This window comes from Aquila chrysaetos, chromosome 7, assembly GCF_900496995.4.
Source record: "Aquila chrysaetos chrysaetos chromosome 7, bAquChr1.4, whole genome shotgun sequence".
In the NCBI taxonomy this organism is placed as follows: Eukaryota; Metazoa; Chordata; class Aves; order Accipitriformes; family Accipitridae; genus Aquila; species Aquila chrysaetos.
Window position 1 is genome coordinate 47,215,377 of NC_044010.1, and position 13,052 is coordinate 47,228,428.

The following is a 13,052-nucleotide window of genomic DNA, read 5'->3' on the forward strand; positions in this document are numbered from 1 at the left end:
TATCGCTTGGCTGAACCTGCAGATTTCCTCACTGAGGAACAGAAACCACCTTTCTGAATTTGTTCACAGAATAGCTTTATTTTCCTCTAGGATTTTTCCCTAACGTTAGGGCACAGCTATTTTGAATGCTCCTTCTAAAATAAAACAGTTGTAGTCAGGCAGGGGGTTAAGCAACTATATATGCACAATTACAGTGTCAGCAACTATGGTTATTTTCTGTCATTTCAGTCTTTAATTGATTTGAATTGATTAACAAATCTCTTCTGCTCATCTTACCCTGTTTACATTTGTGCCTGTTTAAGTGCTTGATGGCCTTTTAAATTAATAATTAAATATTAGACTTTATATTTAAGAGGTTTTGCATAATCTGTTGGGCCATTGCTTCCATTTCGTGTGTCCAGTGGCAGCTAAGTAGTTTGGCATGGAATTTGTGATCTTTGACAGCCATCACCACAAACCCACTCCTGTAAACTCCCATCCTGAGGTGTTTAAAATAAGTTACATGCATTACATTTTCAAACTGGTAGTAAGCTTTATCAGGGAGAAATACATGTTCATGTCTTATTTAAAAAGTGCTGTCTGTCATTCCAAAGAAGAGTTTGCCAGTGAGACTTTGGTGCTGACATCTGCTTGAATCAGTATAATAACTGCTGAAGCATATGCAGTCTGCCTAAAGTCAAGGATTAGTTTCTAGAGGAAGTGTTTGGGTAGTCCGATACTAAACCTGTGTGCTTGGGGGCCCTGGCCCAAGCAAAATAGAGAAGAGCAGTCCAGCCCAGTCACTCAAGCAGCAGATTCCTTTCTGAGGGAGGGATTAAATGCAGGGGAGGGGTGTCAGCAAATACTTCTCCCTCAGGTGACCCCAACAAGAAATACTTGAAGAGCGTCCTGTAATGTGGCCCTGCCCCTTCTGGAAGGCCTCAGAAGCTTGAGGTGGTGAGAGTGAAAGGGGAGGACAGAGCCAAAGCAGAATTCTGCTCCAGGATATTTGAGGTATTTGATGGACCAGGCATACTAGAGGGGCTCAGATTTTGATCCCTGTAATAGAGTCATCTTTCACTGCTTAGAGGTTTCTCACTGGCGTTTTTCCTCCTCCTAAAACCATAAACCACAAGCACTTTCTACCTTCACTGTTGTGTCTTTTCAGTAGATTTACTGAAATCTACTGAATCATGATGATGATTGTATATGAAGTGTTGTGAATATTAACACAAATAGCAAACTTGGATGTTTTATGTTTTTTATTAATTCTGTTTCTGGTATAAATGACAGCACTGCATCTGTGTTTGTGAACTCATTTCTCAGTGTTTAACAAAATAATCCCCTCCCAAAAGAAATAGTAGTTGTGGTTTTGGTTTCCCCATCATGGTATTCCTTATAATTTACTCCTACTTACATTATACATAAGATATCAGGATCCTGGCAGATCTTTTAAACTTGACTGCTTTGCAAAAAAAGAAAAAAAAATCCAACCAGAAGCATTTGCACAAACACTTACAATAAAAAAATCTTAGTTCTCATCAAAATTATCTAGAACGTGATGCACAGAGGTGTAGGAGATTCTATCCAGTGAACTGAGCATTTGTGGAGCATTTAATTAATAAGCTTCAATCAGCAGTGGTATTACACATACATGTTCATGGTAGACTCACCTAAACGTGTAAGATTTGCAGTCTAAATATGGCTTAGACCCATGACTGGACCTAGGCCAAATTCTGATTGTCCTCCAGAAATAAATGCTGCAAGTTGGGTGCCTTTCAAAGGAAAAAAAAAAAAAATCCTTGTTTTCTCAAACACTTTGTTTCAGATGCATGGCAAACCTCAGAAACCTTTTAAACTTACCTTATTAAAGCAAAATAGAATGAGAAGTATTTTGCATCTTACCTAGTGATAATTATTCCAAGTCAAAGTCTACGTTCTGAGTATTGTGACCTTCACTGCTTAAAATATGGAATCCTATCGTGCATAAATATATTAACATCTCTCACATCTCTTACTGATTTCACACAGGAAAAGAAATACATACAGAATACGTACAGAAAAACCTACATTTTGAAATTGTTTGAAAAGAGTGCATGAACTCCCTGCAGTGACTGAAAAAGCATTGGGAGACTTGATTCTGAACCTTTCTGATAGCGGATGCACTTTTTTTGTTTCAACAGGCCATCTTTCCAGTGAGAAGAATGGTGTTTCTTTCAGTGTACAGAATGGTGATGTGTGTCTCCATGACTTTTCAGGCAAACAACTTGTATTTCAAGAAAAGGATGATACAGGCAGCCAAAAAAGCCATATCTCGCTCAGAAGGACTTCAAAGAGGGGAAGCCTAACTTTTATTGAGAAAATGTGATTTCCTTTTAAACAGCACATTGTTTTACAGTGTGAAGTAGAGATTTACTTTAACAGTTTTACATAATGTGAGCAGACCAAGAACTGATTTTATTTAATATATGGTACTGGAACTTCAAGGCAGCCATGCAATGGATTGACAAGGACAATTATTCTAAAAAAAAAAAAAAAAAAAAAAAAGGAAGCTGCTATTTTGACAAAGTATCTTGGTTGTCAAATTACAGCTGGCACATTTCCATTTTGATTCTTCATTTGAGGGTTTTTTGAGGTTGTTTTTTACATTTTAAGGAAAGTTTTGTTTAGACTCTTTTCATTACAACTAAGTTTATCTGGATATAATGCATAGTAGTATTGTATAAAAGTAGGAAGGTTACAACTTGTGCGTACAAATGATGTTACCTGTAAAAATGTTAAGCTACACTGTCTTCAACTTTTTGTATGTTGTAGTAGCAAACTATAGTGATGTACATAAACAAAAATATCAACCTTTAAGCATCTTAATGATACTTTTATATTTATTTCCTGTAATATAAATATTCCTATGTATAGAAAAATAATTGGTATTTTGTTTTAACTTTTATTGTAAGTTTGCATTTTTCTCTAATTGAGATAATTAACATAGAATGATATGGAAGTTAATTTGTTTAGTAAGTGAAGTCACTTAGAGTGGTTTAAGTATATTCACTTAAATACAGACCTGTAAATACAAACACTATCGGTCTTGAACCTTTAGTGACCTCTTAGTACACCACAGAGGGATAGAAACTGGGTATCATCAAAGTAGAGTGCCATGAATGAGGGAGTGATAAATAAAGTAGTCAGTAGGTTATTAAATACAACTAAGTTATGTTAGTGGCTTGAGGAAATCAATGGGAGCTTTTGCCATTGATTTCAACAGGGTCATTATTTTATCTTGAGTGGTGGTTCCAGAGATGAAACACACTGCCATTTCTCAGTTGCAATGATAAAGAAAAGAAGTGTTATTTTTTTGAAGAAAAAATACAGAGAATAAATGCTAGCTGCTGTATTTAGTAGCTGAGAAATTGTTTGTTTCACTGTGTGACTGTTTTTTAAGGGGCAGCTCTTGAGCTATTCTAATGAGTATTTCTGCTTGTACTTTGGCCCTTGGTTGGCAAGCCAAATCCTGAGGCCCTAGCTCAGTAATTCCTGAAGCTAAATTCCATTCTCTTTGTGGTATTTGTCTGAAAAAGCTGGATTTTGGCTCTTCATGCACAACAACTGAAAGCCAATACAACATTGTGAAGATTCTTGCTGAACCCTGGTTGTGCCTCTTCTTCCTCACACAGGTGTGCAGCTGTGGCCACCACTTTTTTTCCCTTGTGTTCTTGGGCAAAGTTTGGACACTCCTGGAGCAAGAGCTAGGACAAACTGGCGCTGCACTGTGGAGTGCCAGACCCTGTAAGGGGGTGCATGCAACACACGGGTTCTTCTGGTCAGCTATGTCCAAGACTACTCTGAATATGCTTTTAAAGTGAGAATTTAAAGTATTTGTTGTCTTTATCCACAAGGTTTTAACTGCATGTTAATAAAAGACCATACTGGAATGCTAGTAGCTGGAATGCATTTCTGTGAATGCTTTAACATTTGGCTAATTGCCTTTGCACTGTTTCTTGTAAATTTATTTAATGTTCTTGTATTTATATTTTCAACTGTAAAAAAAAGTAATAAATTTACAGCAAGTACAACATGTAAAAGATATCAACTTTGTCTCTTAGATAAATGTGTTGTTACACAGGGCTGTGTTACAATTCTTCAGATTACATGAGCCTTAGTACGTAACCTCTTGGAGAAAATGTTGACCTAGTCCTTACATTGTCTTCCACGTATTTAACCCTTCATGGTTCTAGCAGATCTGAGTTTTAGCAGGGAAAACCCTGACATGAGTCAGTCCAGCCAATACTTGCCCTCAAGTCTGCTGAAGTTTTTCCACAAGAACACTATCAGCAAAAGCACATAGCCAAGTTTGGCTTTGGTAGTTAAATTCCCTATGAAAATGCATATTCCACTGTCACTGACCTGCTTGGAGTCTTCCTTTGGTTTTCTTTTTGCACACTAACATAGGTTAGGATTCTTTTTATTGTTTTTATTTGATACATTCCTGGGGGTGGGCAGTCTTTTCTGACTTTGCACATGCTGTAGTAAAATTTTGTACCCACAGCAGCATATCATTTTAGCTCAGTAAATAATTATCATCGTTAAACTAGCTGAAAAAGCGTTTGCACATTGGGTGTCGTAGTATCCTTTTGATCCTTGGTCTCCTCTGCGCTGCTAGCAGTTTAGCCGTGGGAGCGCAGAGCTCAGTGAAAGCTGGAACCCCTTGCCAGAGCACAAAGTAAAATTCTGCACACCTAGTTGTGGCTGCAAAGCTAACGTGGGGACATCCGTAAGGAGGTTTTAAGCTTAGTCATAGATAAACAGCAACATGCTGCGTACAGCTGGCACTACCTCGCTCAGCAAACCTGTTCCCTAGGCATGTGCCATCTTTGTAAAAAGTAGTGCCCTGAAGCGGGAAGTTCGTACGGAGTTTAGGGGAGAGTGAACTGGCCCGTGGTCTGGGACTGCGCAGCCTTCACTGAACTGCAGCTGCAGGGCTCTGGCTGATGGAGTTCTGAACCTCCGAGCAGTGCCTGGTCCCCTTGCTGCTGCGCAGAAACGCTGTCCGACGGCCACCGCTGAACAAAGAGGTCTCCTTTTGAGACTCAACTGTGGCTGTCAATTACAGCCAATGAAGTACAGCCAAAAAAAAAAAGTTAAAAAATTAACTCTGTTAGTGTTGTAATTTTACATGAGAGAAAAAAAGACAACAGAAAAAAAAATCCTTTCTGAAGGCTGAGTGAGTCAGTCCCACACTCCAGCTGCTCTGCAGCACCCTTTCTGTGCTTCAGCACCCATCCACACTTAGTGATGTTTTTCTTCTGTCGCCAGGAGCACAGAGGGAACTCACTGAAGATTTTGCAACCGTCTGTAACACATGTCTTTTTTTTTTTTTTCCCCCTTTTAAGTGTCTGTCAAGTGTCTAAGTCTTGGTTCTCTTTGCCTGACTTCCCTTTCTGCTGGCTCCTGTCCTATCCATGTTGAGGAACTACAGCGTGGAAGCCCGACTCGTGCAAGGGCAAATGGAGTCAAAAGTGCACATTGCCTAACGCCCCTCGGGAGCGCCTGTGGGAATAGCGGGTTCCTTTCCATCAGACACCTCTAAATCTTGTTTGTTTATGAAGTTGGAAAGCCAAGGCTGGGATGAAGTCTTGCATTTTTTTGCCCTTCATTCTATGGGATCTCAAAAGGGCATTTCTTAAGGCCGAAAAAAAAAGGCTTCCAACGCACGTTCCGGCCTTCTGCGTTTTGTCTGGCGAACTCAGGAAGAGGATGTATAAAATGGCCTTTATTTTTGACCATTTAGCCTGACCTTTGCCACCCGCTGCTCGGGTCGGCAGCCCCGCGCTCCCGCTGCGCTCGCCCTCGCCGCCCCGAGGGAGGAAGCCGTCCGCCCCGCCCCGCCCCGCCCCGCCCCGCCGGCGGGAGGGAGGGCGGGCTGGCGCACCGCCCGCCGCGCAGGCCGGCCGGCGGGAGGGAGGCAGGCAGGCGGGCCGGCGGGCGGGTAGGCAGAGAGGAGGCCGCTGCAGCCGCCGCCATCTCCGGCTGCCGCCGCGCCGAGCGCGGCCGCGGCGGGGTGGGGGGGAGCGGGCTGGGCCTGGCAGCCGGGCCGGCCGGGGCGGGAGTGCGCGGGCCGGCCGCGAGGCGATGAGGAGCCGCAGCAACTCGGGGGTACGCCTGGACGGCTACGCCCGCCTGGTCCAGCGGACCATCCTCCGCCACCAGGTGAGGGCAGCCCGCCGCTGGGACGCCGGGCCGGGGCTGCGGGCGCCCGGCGCGATGGGGCCGGCCCGGGCGCGGGGGTTGGGGGGGGACGGACGGACCTCCGGCGCGGCGGCTGGAGCTGCCCGGGGCCGCTGACCGCAGCCTGGCTGCACAAGGGGCCGGTGGGAGAAAGGACCTCCTCTTCCTCCTCCTCCTCTCGGCGCGTCCTCCTCCGCCCGCCTGAGGAGGAGCGCGGGGAGGGCTGAGGCGGTGCGGGTCCCCGGGGGCGCGCGCTCGCCGCTTACATAAACGCGCGTTGGAAGGGGTGTGGAGAGCGCGGCCGGCCTCGGCTTGCGAGCAGTCGCCCTGCGCCTACGGGGGTTACGCTTGCTCGGAAGAACGAAGGGCTGGAGCACCCCTCCTGTGAGGACAGGCTGAGGGAGTTGGGGCTGTTCAGCCTGGAGAAGAGAAGGCTCCGGGGAGACCTTACAGCAGCCTGCCAGTACCTAAAGGGGGCCTACGGGAAAGCCGGAGAGGGACTTCTAGTGATAGGACAAGGGTGATGGCTTTGACTGGAAGAGGGGAGATTTGGATTAGACATAGGGAAGAAGGTCTTCACCGTGAGGGTGGTGAGGCACTGGCACAGGTTGCCCAGAGAGGCTGTGGATGCCCCATCCCTGGAAGTGTTCCAGGCCAGGTTGGATGGGGCTTTGAGCAACCTGGTCTAGTGGAAGGTGTCCCTGCCCTTGGCAGGGGGGTTGGAACTACATGATCTTTAAGATCCCTTCCAAGCCAAACCATTCTATGAAGATGTCAGGGCTGGTAGGGAAAAACTGTGGGTTTTGGCCAACACCTGTGCGTCAGCATGTAGCATAGTACTCTGCTTGATGTGCTCACTTCACCCAGGTGGGCTCTGAGGACTCAGTGTGCTCTGCAGTGTCATGCTTTGGTTAAAATGGTCCAGTACATAAAGATGAGAGCAGCAGGGGGTTTTGCACAAATCAGGTCCCAGATATACTTAGTTGCTGAGAGTTACAAGGAACTGGAAAGCAGTGAAGGAAGAGGTTAGGACCCAAACCGCTTAGGTCGGTAAGATTTTTGTCACTGACTGCTGTTGTGGGCACAGGGTCCAGATGCCTGTGAATTAATGTTTATGTACTAATTATCGTAATCGCATTAGAAACAAATGCAAGAACATGGTATAAGTGGTGTGAGAAGATGACTTTGCTCTCTCGTTGTGCTGGGGTGCAGGACATGCCATTTGAGTTGTGCTCCTGTCTCTGCCTTTTGTCTGTGGGATGACCTTGGACAAATCACTTTGGCTTCCAGTGCCTGCCTTGATTTCCATGTTTATAGGATGAGGATGCCGGTGACAGCCTCCATTAGAGGAGAGATGGAGCCTCTGAGAGCCAGAGACCAAACGTGCCCTGTGAAAGCTGTGCCTTAATGATATTAATAGTTAACAATAATAAAAAGGGTAGCTTAATGGTAACATGGGAGTTTATACCAGTGACCTGGAATTCTGTAATTGCTATTTACAGTGCTTGGACACATGTTCATGTCTTAGTGCTGCCTTTTCTGCTAAGTGCTCAATGCTGGGGAGAGTTCAGAGGTGGGGGAAGGAGATAAATAGGTTTTCTTCGGTGTGTGGAAGGCAAGTCACAGGCTAGCAGAAAGGCAGAGGAACAATGATCTCCCAAGAGGGCTCAGAGAGATACTGCAAGGCGGGTTTCTAGATTTGTTTTCTGTATCTATACTCTTTATGGTTTTCCACTGCAATAGATTGAAAATGTCCTGCTCAGCTGGTGAAGAGATGCAGTGCTTACTTGGGCAAATTAGGAGGGTTGGATGTGTTTAATGCAGCCTCTTGAAGGTAGGCAGGTCCCTCCCTGGGGACTGAATGGTCTTTTAAAGTCTTGCATGGGCCGTTTTTCCAGGATTTCCATCTTGGTGGGGAAAAACAAACCAAAATGATTGTTTCTCAGGCAGCAGGGTTATCTCTGTCAAGCCAGGGCTGCAGGTACATAGAAATTTGTTGTGCTGCATGGGAGGAGGGAAACAAAGTAAAATTTAAAATACTGTGAATATGCATTCTGCCTTTCGAGATCCTGGTTTTTGCCATGCAGGTGCAGCGCTGAACTGGAAGCGGGGTCTACTTTCTTTGCTTGCGCACTTGTTCTTCTTCTGCTACTTCTTCGTTTGACTTTTCAAGTTCAGAAGGAAGTTTTTTAAGCTCCTTGGGTTCGTATGTGCTACTTTCCCCAGCAAATAGATGAGTAGGTGGTCCTGCTGTTGTTACCTGGTTTGTAAAGACCGTGCTGAGGGACTTTCAGCAGAACTACGTGTTTCTGCTCTCAGCGAGCCACTAGACATAGCTGTGTTTAAACCGTAACAATAGCACTGACTGTGCCCAGTCGTGTGTGTCAGGCTGTCACCCGTGTCTTGTTCAGTTGTCACATGCAAAGCCCAGGAAATAGTAATTGAAGTTCTTCCCCCTTGAAACTTATTTCTTAAAAATAACTATGGAAGGAGTTGAGTGAACTGGTGTGTGGCAGAAATGAGAAACTGGTATACATATTCTTTTTAGTTTTACTTACTTTTATTATTGTAATCTTTGCCCCTTGTCACACCAGCCATGGCAACTGCTCTTTGTTCACTGAAATTTGCTGTAAAGGCTCGATTGAAAGCTCTATAGACCTTTTGCCTCTCTCCCTCATTTTTTTGGTAGTGAAGAACATACAGCTGAGAAAGACTGTCTTAAAAATGAATGATAATGAAGTGATGGGAATTAATGATGCAATGAAAAATTTAATGGAGTATTTGGGATGCAGGAGACTACTCAGTGTGCTGGTTTTCAGACACTGCTGCTTTTCAACACCATCAGAATTTGTCTTTCTGTACATTTTCCAAAGGAGGATATAAAAAGGCTTTGCATGCATTCATGCTGTAGCTGTCATAAACCAAGCAGGTAAATAAATAGAAATACCTTTTTAATTTCCTAGAAGGGAAGTAGTGGTTTTTTACTTCCTCAGGTTTGTGCCACAGACCAGTTGCATAGAGAAGAGTAGATCCCAGGCTCAGTTTCTAATGTTAACTCAGTACCCTCTTTTCCTTACAGGTGTGTAACATTTAAATTCCTGTTTCCTCAAGGTGTTTCAAGTTTCACTCAATGACTTTGCTAATAATCTTGTGGGGATGAGGATCCCCAGCTGGATGTCATAAGCTTTATATCTTGAAGGGTTCAAAGAAATTTTGCATTTCACTTGTTTGAGTTTGGGAAAGAAAGATGGGACCTCACTTCTGTTGCAAAATTGTGAGCAGCTGCAGTGTGCAATCAGTGTGAAATCATCTTTGGCTCTCTTTTGTTTTATTACCCTTTGACCTGGAAAGATGGGATTTCAGGTAGTAATGTTTGTTCTTTATTCCTTCTGCCGTGGTTAGAATCCAGTTACGGGGCTACTTTCAGCCAGTAAGGACCATAAGGATGCTTGGGTACGGGACAACATCTACAGCATCCTGGCCGTGTGGGGGCTGGGGATGGCTTATCGGAAGAACGCAGACCGGGATGAGGATAAGGCCAAAGCCTACGAGCTCGAGCAGGTATGTCAAAGTTCAGTGTAATCCAGTTACACTGTTTGTTTTTTTTCATATGGTAGTGGTTTCGAACGGTGCATTCGCATTGCTGCTGTGTCTAGGATCTGGCAGGGTTTTCCCATCCTGGGGTACGTGTCTTGTTCCTATCACGTCAGTATCTGTGCATCACGGGGTGTACAGTGTTCCCAGCAGCCTTCTGGCAAGCAAGTTTTGGAGAACTGTGGCAGAGAGACTAACACCTGAATTAAAATATAAGTAAAACAAATACATATAGGAATCAAACTTCCGTCAGTTGGCTGATCATTGAAAATTAGGCTTCTGAGAGAATTTATGCCAAGATTTACAAGCCTCTGATTAAACCTTGAGATCCCACATGAGGTGTATTATGGAGCAGAAAATCAAGCCTAGGTTGCTTGGATCCTCAGGTAGCAATTTATCTGCTAGACCGTTCTTCCCCATAAGGAAGAGCGTGCCATTTAAAGTAGCAGTCTTTGAAATGTGCACTTGTGTCATCTCACGGAACTCGTACATGGTGTATAGACACATTTGATCAAACCAGACAAGGCAGTGATCTCCAAACCGGTAAGACTTATGTGCTGGAGAATTGTAAGGGGAGGTAACTCACACAGTTAATTTCTATAATCTGCAGCTGGGAAAGTGGGTATCAGAAGCGGGAGGGTGGAGGTGGGTTAGTTGGGAAGTGAGGGAGTGTTAGTGTTGGTATCCTGGTGTTGTTTTGAAGTCAGTGGGTAAATTTGATGCTGACGTGTACTGCTCAAACCAGGGAGATCTGCGGTGATAAAATAACCTTGACTCAGTTTGCACGATCATATGTTGAGGCTATAATAATTTTTGGATAAAAAGATGGGGTTGATTTCTTCATTTACGACAAAATCTTGTGCTTCTCTTTGTATGCACTAAAGGCCATTTCTTACTCATCTGCTTTCTGTTGTACTGTATAAAGAGGGGAAGAAGCTCCACAAGTTTTCCAGTCATGTTGATGTCTTGCAGTCACCTACCAGTGTTCCCTGGATCCGTCACTCTCAAAATCATCATCATCAACATTAATCTTACAAGACATAGCATTCCTCTTACTTCCTTAGCTGGATAGAAAGACAACATAGTTGCTCCACTGTTTAGAGAGGGCCTTTGGGAAAAGAGTTGTTCTCCTAGATAGGGATGTGGGAATAAAAATCAACCAGTGTATATATTAAAAAGAAAAGGCAGGTAAAGCATTTCAGGCAAATACACATGTTTTTACCTTTGGCAGGACATTATTAGTAGGGGGTGCGAACTTTGTCATGTTTGAGTGTTGTTTGTAACAGCTGATGAAGCTGGCCCTGTGAGGGTGTCACTGGTCTGTTTTGTTCCTGCAGAACGTCGTGAAGCTGATGCGGGGACTCCTACAGTGCATGATGAGACAGGTATGAGTTGAACTAGTACGTGTTGCATTTACAAAGCATTTAATCTGAAGCATGTATTCCTTGTGTCTTTTCTGTAGAGTGAGTTTTTTGCATGCTTGTAGATGGTGTTGTGGGGAGTTTTTAAAAAACTCTTGAGCAAAACTCTGATCTTACTTGCACCTTTTTGAGATTGTGCTCGTAGCAAATCTCAGTTTTGCCTTTGCAAAGTGATTTTCACCAAGAGGCGTACCTGTAACCAAGATCTGAACTCAACAAGGTAATTTCATCTTACTCTTTCCCAAAGAGATGTGGATTTAGCTGGAGCCTAAAGTTAGAGTTGTGTTTAAGCACGCTGATCAATCAAAACACACTGAAGTGGGGTAACAAAAATTAAGACCTCAAGTTTCTCCTCACCTAAGAAAAGTTGTTAATTTTGAAATAGTTTGGAGATTTTCTTCCGAAATGTTTCAGATTTGAGATTTCTGAATCTTATTTTTTAGGTAGATAAGGTAGAGAAGTTCAAACGCACACAGAGTACCAAAGACTGCCTACATGCCAAGTATAACTCTGCAACCTGTGCCACAGTGGTTGGGGATGACCAGTGGGGGCATCTACAAGTGGATGCAACTTCGCTTTACCTGCTCTTCTTGGCACAGATGACTGCTTCAGGTAAGCAGAATGTATTTTAGCTTTGACTTTTGTCGCAGTCTTTTTCTATTCTGGTTTTCATTTAAAAAGGAAAAAAAAATGTAACTAACTGCAAAGACCTTTACATAGTTGTTACTCAGAAGAAAGTAATATTTCTCTGGAAAAGAGATGTGGCTTAGTTAGGGTTTCATGTTTATAGTAACTGGCAGTGTCCATTCCCTTAATGTTTGCTGGCATACAAATACGTGGGCTATTCAGAGTCATGTCAGAGAAGAGTTTCGTGTTTGAAGGCAACGCAGGGCATCCTAATGGACAACAAGGTTTCTTCAGAGAGTGGCGACATTGAGTCAGGTGCCACTAGTGCCATCTGTGTTCCTCTTCTTGCTGGCACTGTTTTGTTTTGTGCTCTTCTCAGCTGTACTCCTGTGAGGATAGGATTTGTTTCCCTATGTGGCCTTCTGTCCTCAGAGCCCCTTGCCATTGACCCCTGCAGAGCGGGTGCCTGGTGGTCCCTCGGTAAAGCACTAAGCAGGCGCAGGGGTGGGGAGCTGCGGGAATTGGGATGCGCTGCTCTTGAGAGCCAGAGCTGGCTCAGACCTACCTGCTTTGTACCCACCGTGTCTGAATGCCACCCTCCCAAGGGTGGTTTTTGGTTGTTCTTTGAAACAGTGTGTATTGGTGGCATTTGAACTGTTTTATCAGCAGCGAGTATTGAGGCTTGCTGCTTGATCTTTTGAAATCAGCTTGAGTTTTTCCATTGATTTCAGTGGGTGGTAGTTGGTAGCACATAAACAAAAGCATGAAACCCACTGAGGAGTAAATATTTCAGTTCTGATACAGTATAATTACTCTCTTCCCTTCTTTTAATCAGGGTTACGTATTATCTTCACCCTCGATGAAGTTACCTTTGTTCAGAATCTTGTTTTTTACATAGAAGCTGCTTACAAAGTCGCTGTAAGTAGTTATTTATACTACTTAACTTATACCATACTACTATAACGCTGCTCAGATGTGGGTGGAAAAGTATTTATTGATGGAGAAGGAAAATACAGACTTTTTCCATGAGAAGATAGCAGAACCTGTCAGTACTTTATATTGCGAGCAGCATCTTTGGAGATGGTGGGAGAGCTGTGGAGGATTTACGGCTGCCTGGGTGGGGTATATTTGTTCTATCATAATAATAGTTTTTCTTTATTGATACTTAATAGTATTTCCTGATGTCTCATTAAAACCTCATGGGCC

General features: G+C 43.8%; 2 protein-coding genes across 6 annotated transcripts in view; both read left to right on the forward strand.

Annotated features, from left to right (window-relative positions):
• The window catches only part of ADGRG2 (adhesion G protein-coupled receptor G2), a 61,565-nt gene extending 57,516 nt beyond the window's left edge, over positions 1-4,049 (forward strand). For all 4 annotated transcript variants that reach the window (XM_030020722.2, XM_030020723.2, XM_030020724.2 and 1 more), the window contains one exon: positions 2,163-4,049. In XM_030020722.2, the coding sequence (XP_029876582.1) occupies positions 2,163-2,347 (185 nt within the window). In that variant the 3' untranslated portion in view covers positions 2,348-4,049. The remainder of the gene's footprint in view (positions 1-2,162) is intronic.
• Positions 4,050-5,943: 1,894 nt separating this feature from the next.
• Positions 5,944-13,052, forward strand: part of PHKA2 (phosphorylase kinase regulatory subunit alpha 2) — a 44,088-nt gene continuing 36,979 nt past the window's right edge. Inside the window, exons 1-5 of one of the 2 annotated variants that reach the window (XM_030019859.2) lie at positions 5,944-6,186; positions 9,607-9,765; positions 11,136-11,183; positions 11,663-11,831; positions 12,682-12,764. In XM_030019859.2, the coding sequence (XP_029875719.1) occupies positions 6,109-6,186; positions 9,607-9,765; positions 11,136-11,183; positions 11,663-11,831; positions 12,682-12,764 (537 nt within the window). In that variant the 5' untranslated portion in view covers positions 5,944-6,108. The remainder of the gene's footprint in view (positions 6,187-9,606; positions 9,766-11,135; positions 11,184-11,662; positions 11,832-12,681; positions 12,765-13,052) is intronic. The other variant, XM_030019860.2, reaches the window with a different exon arrangement.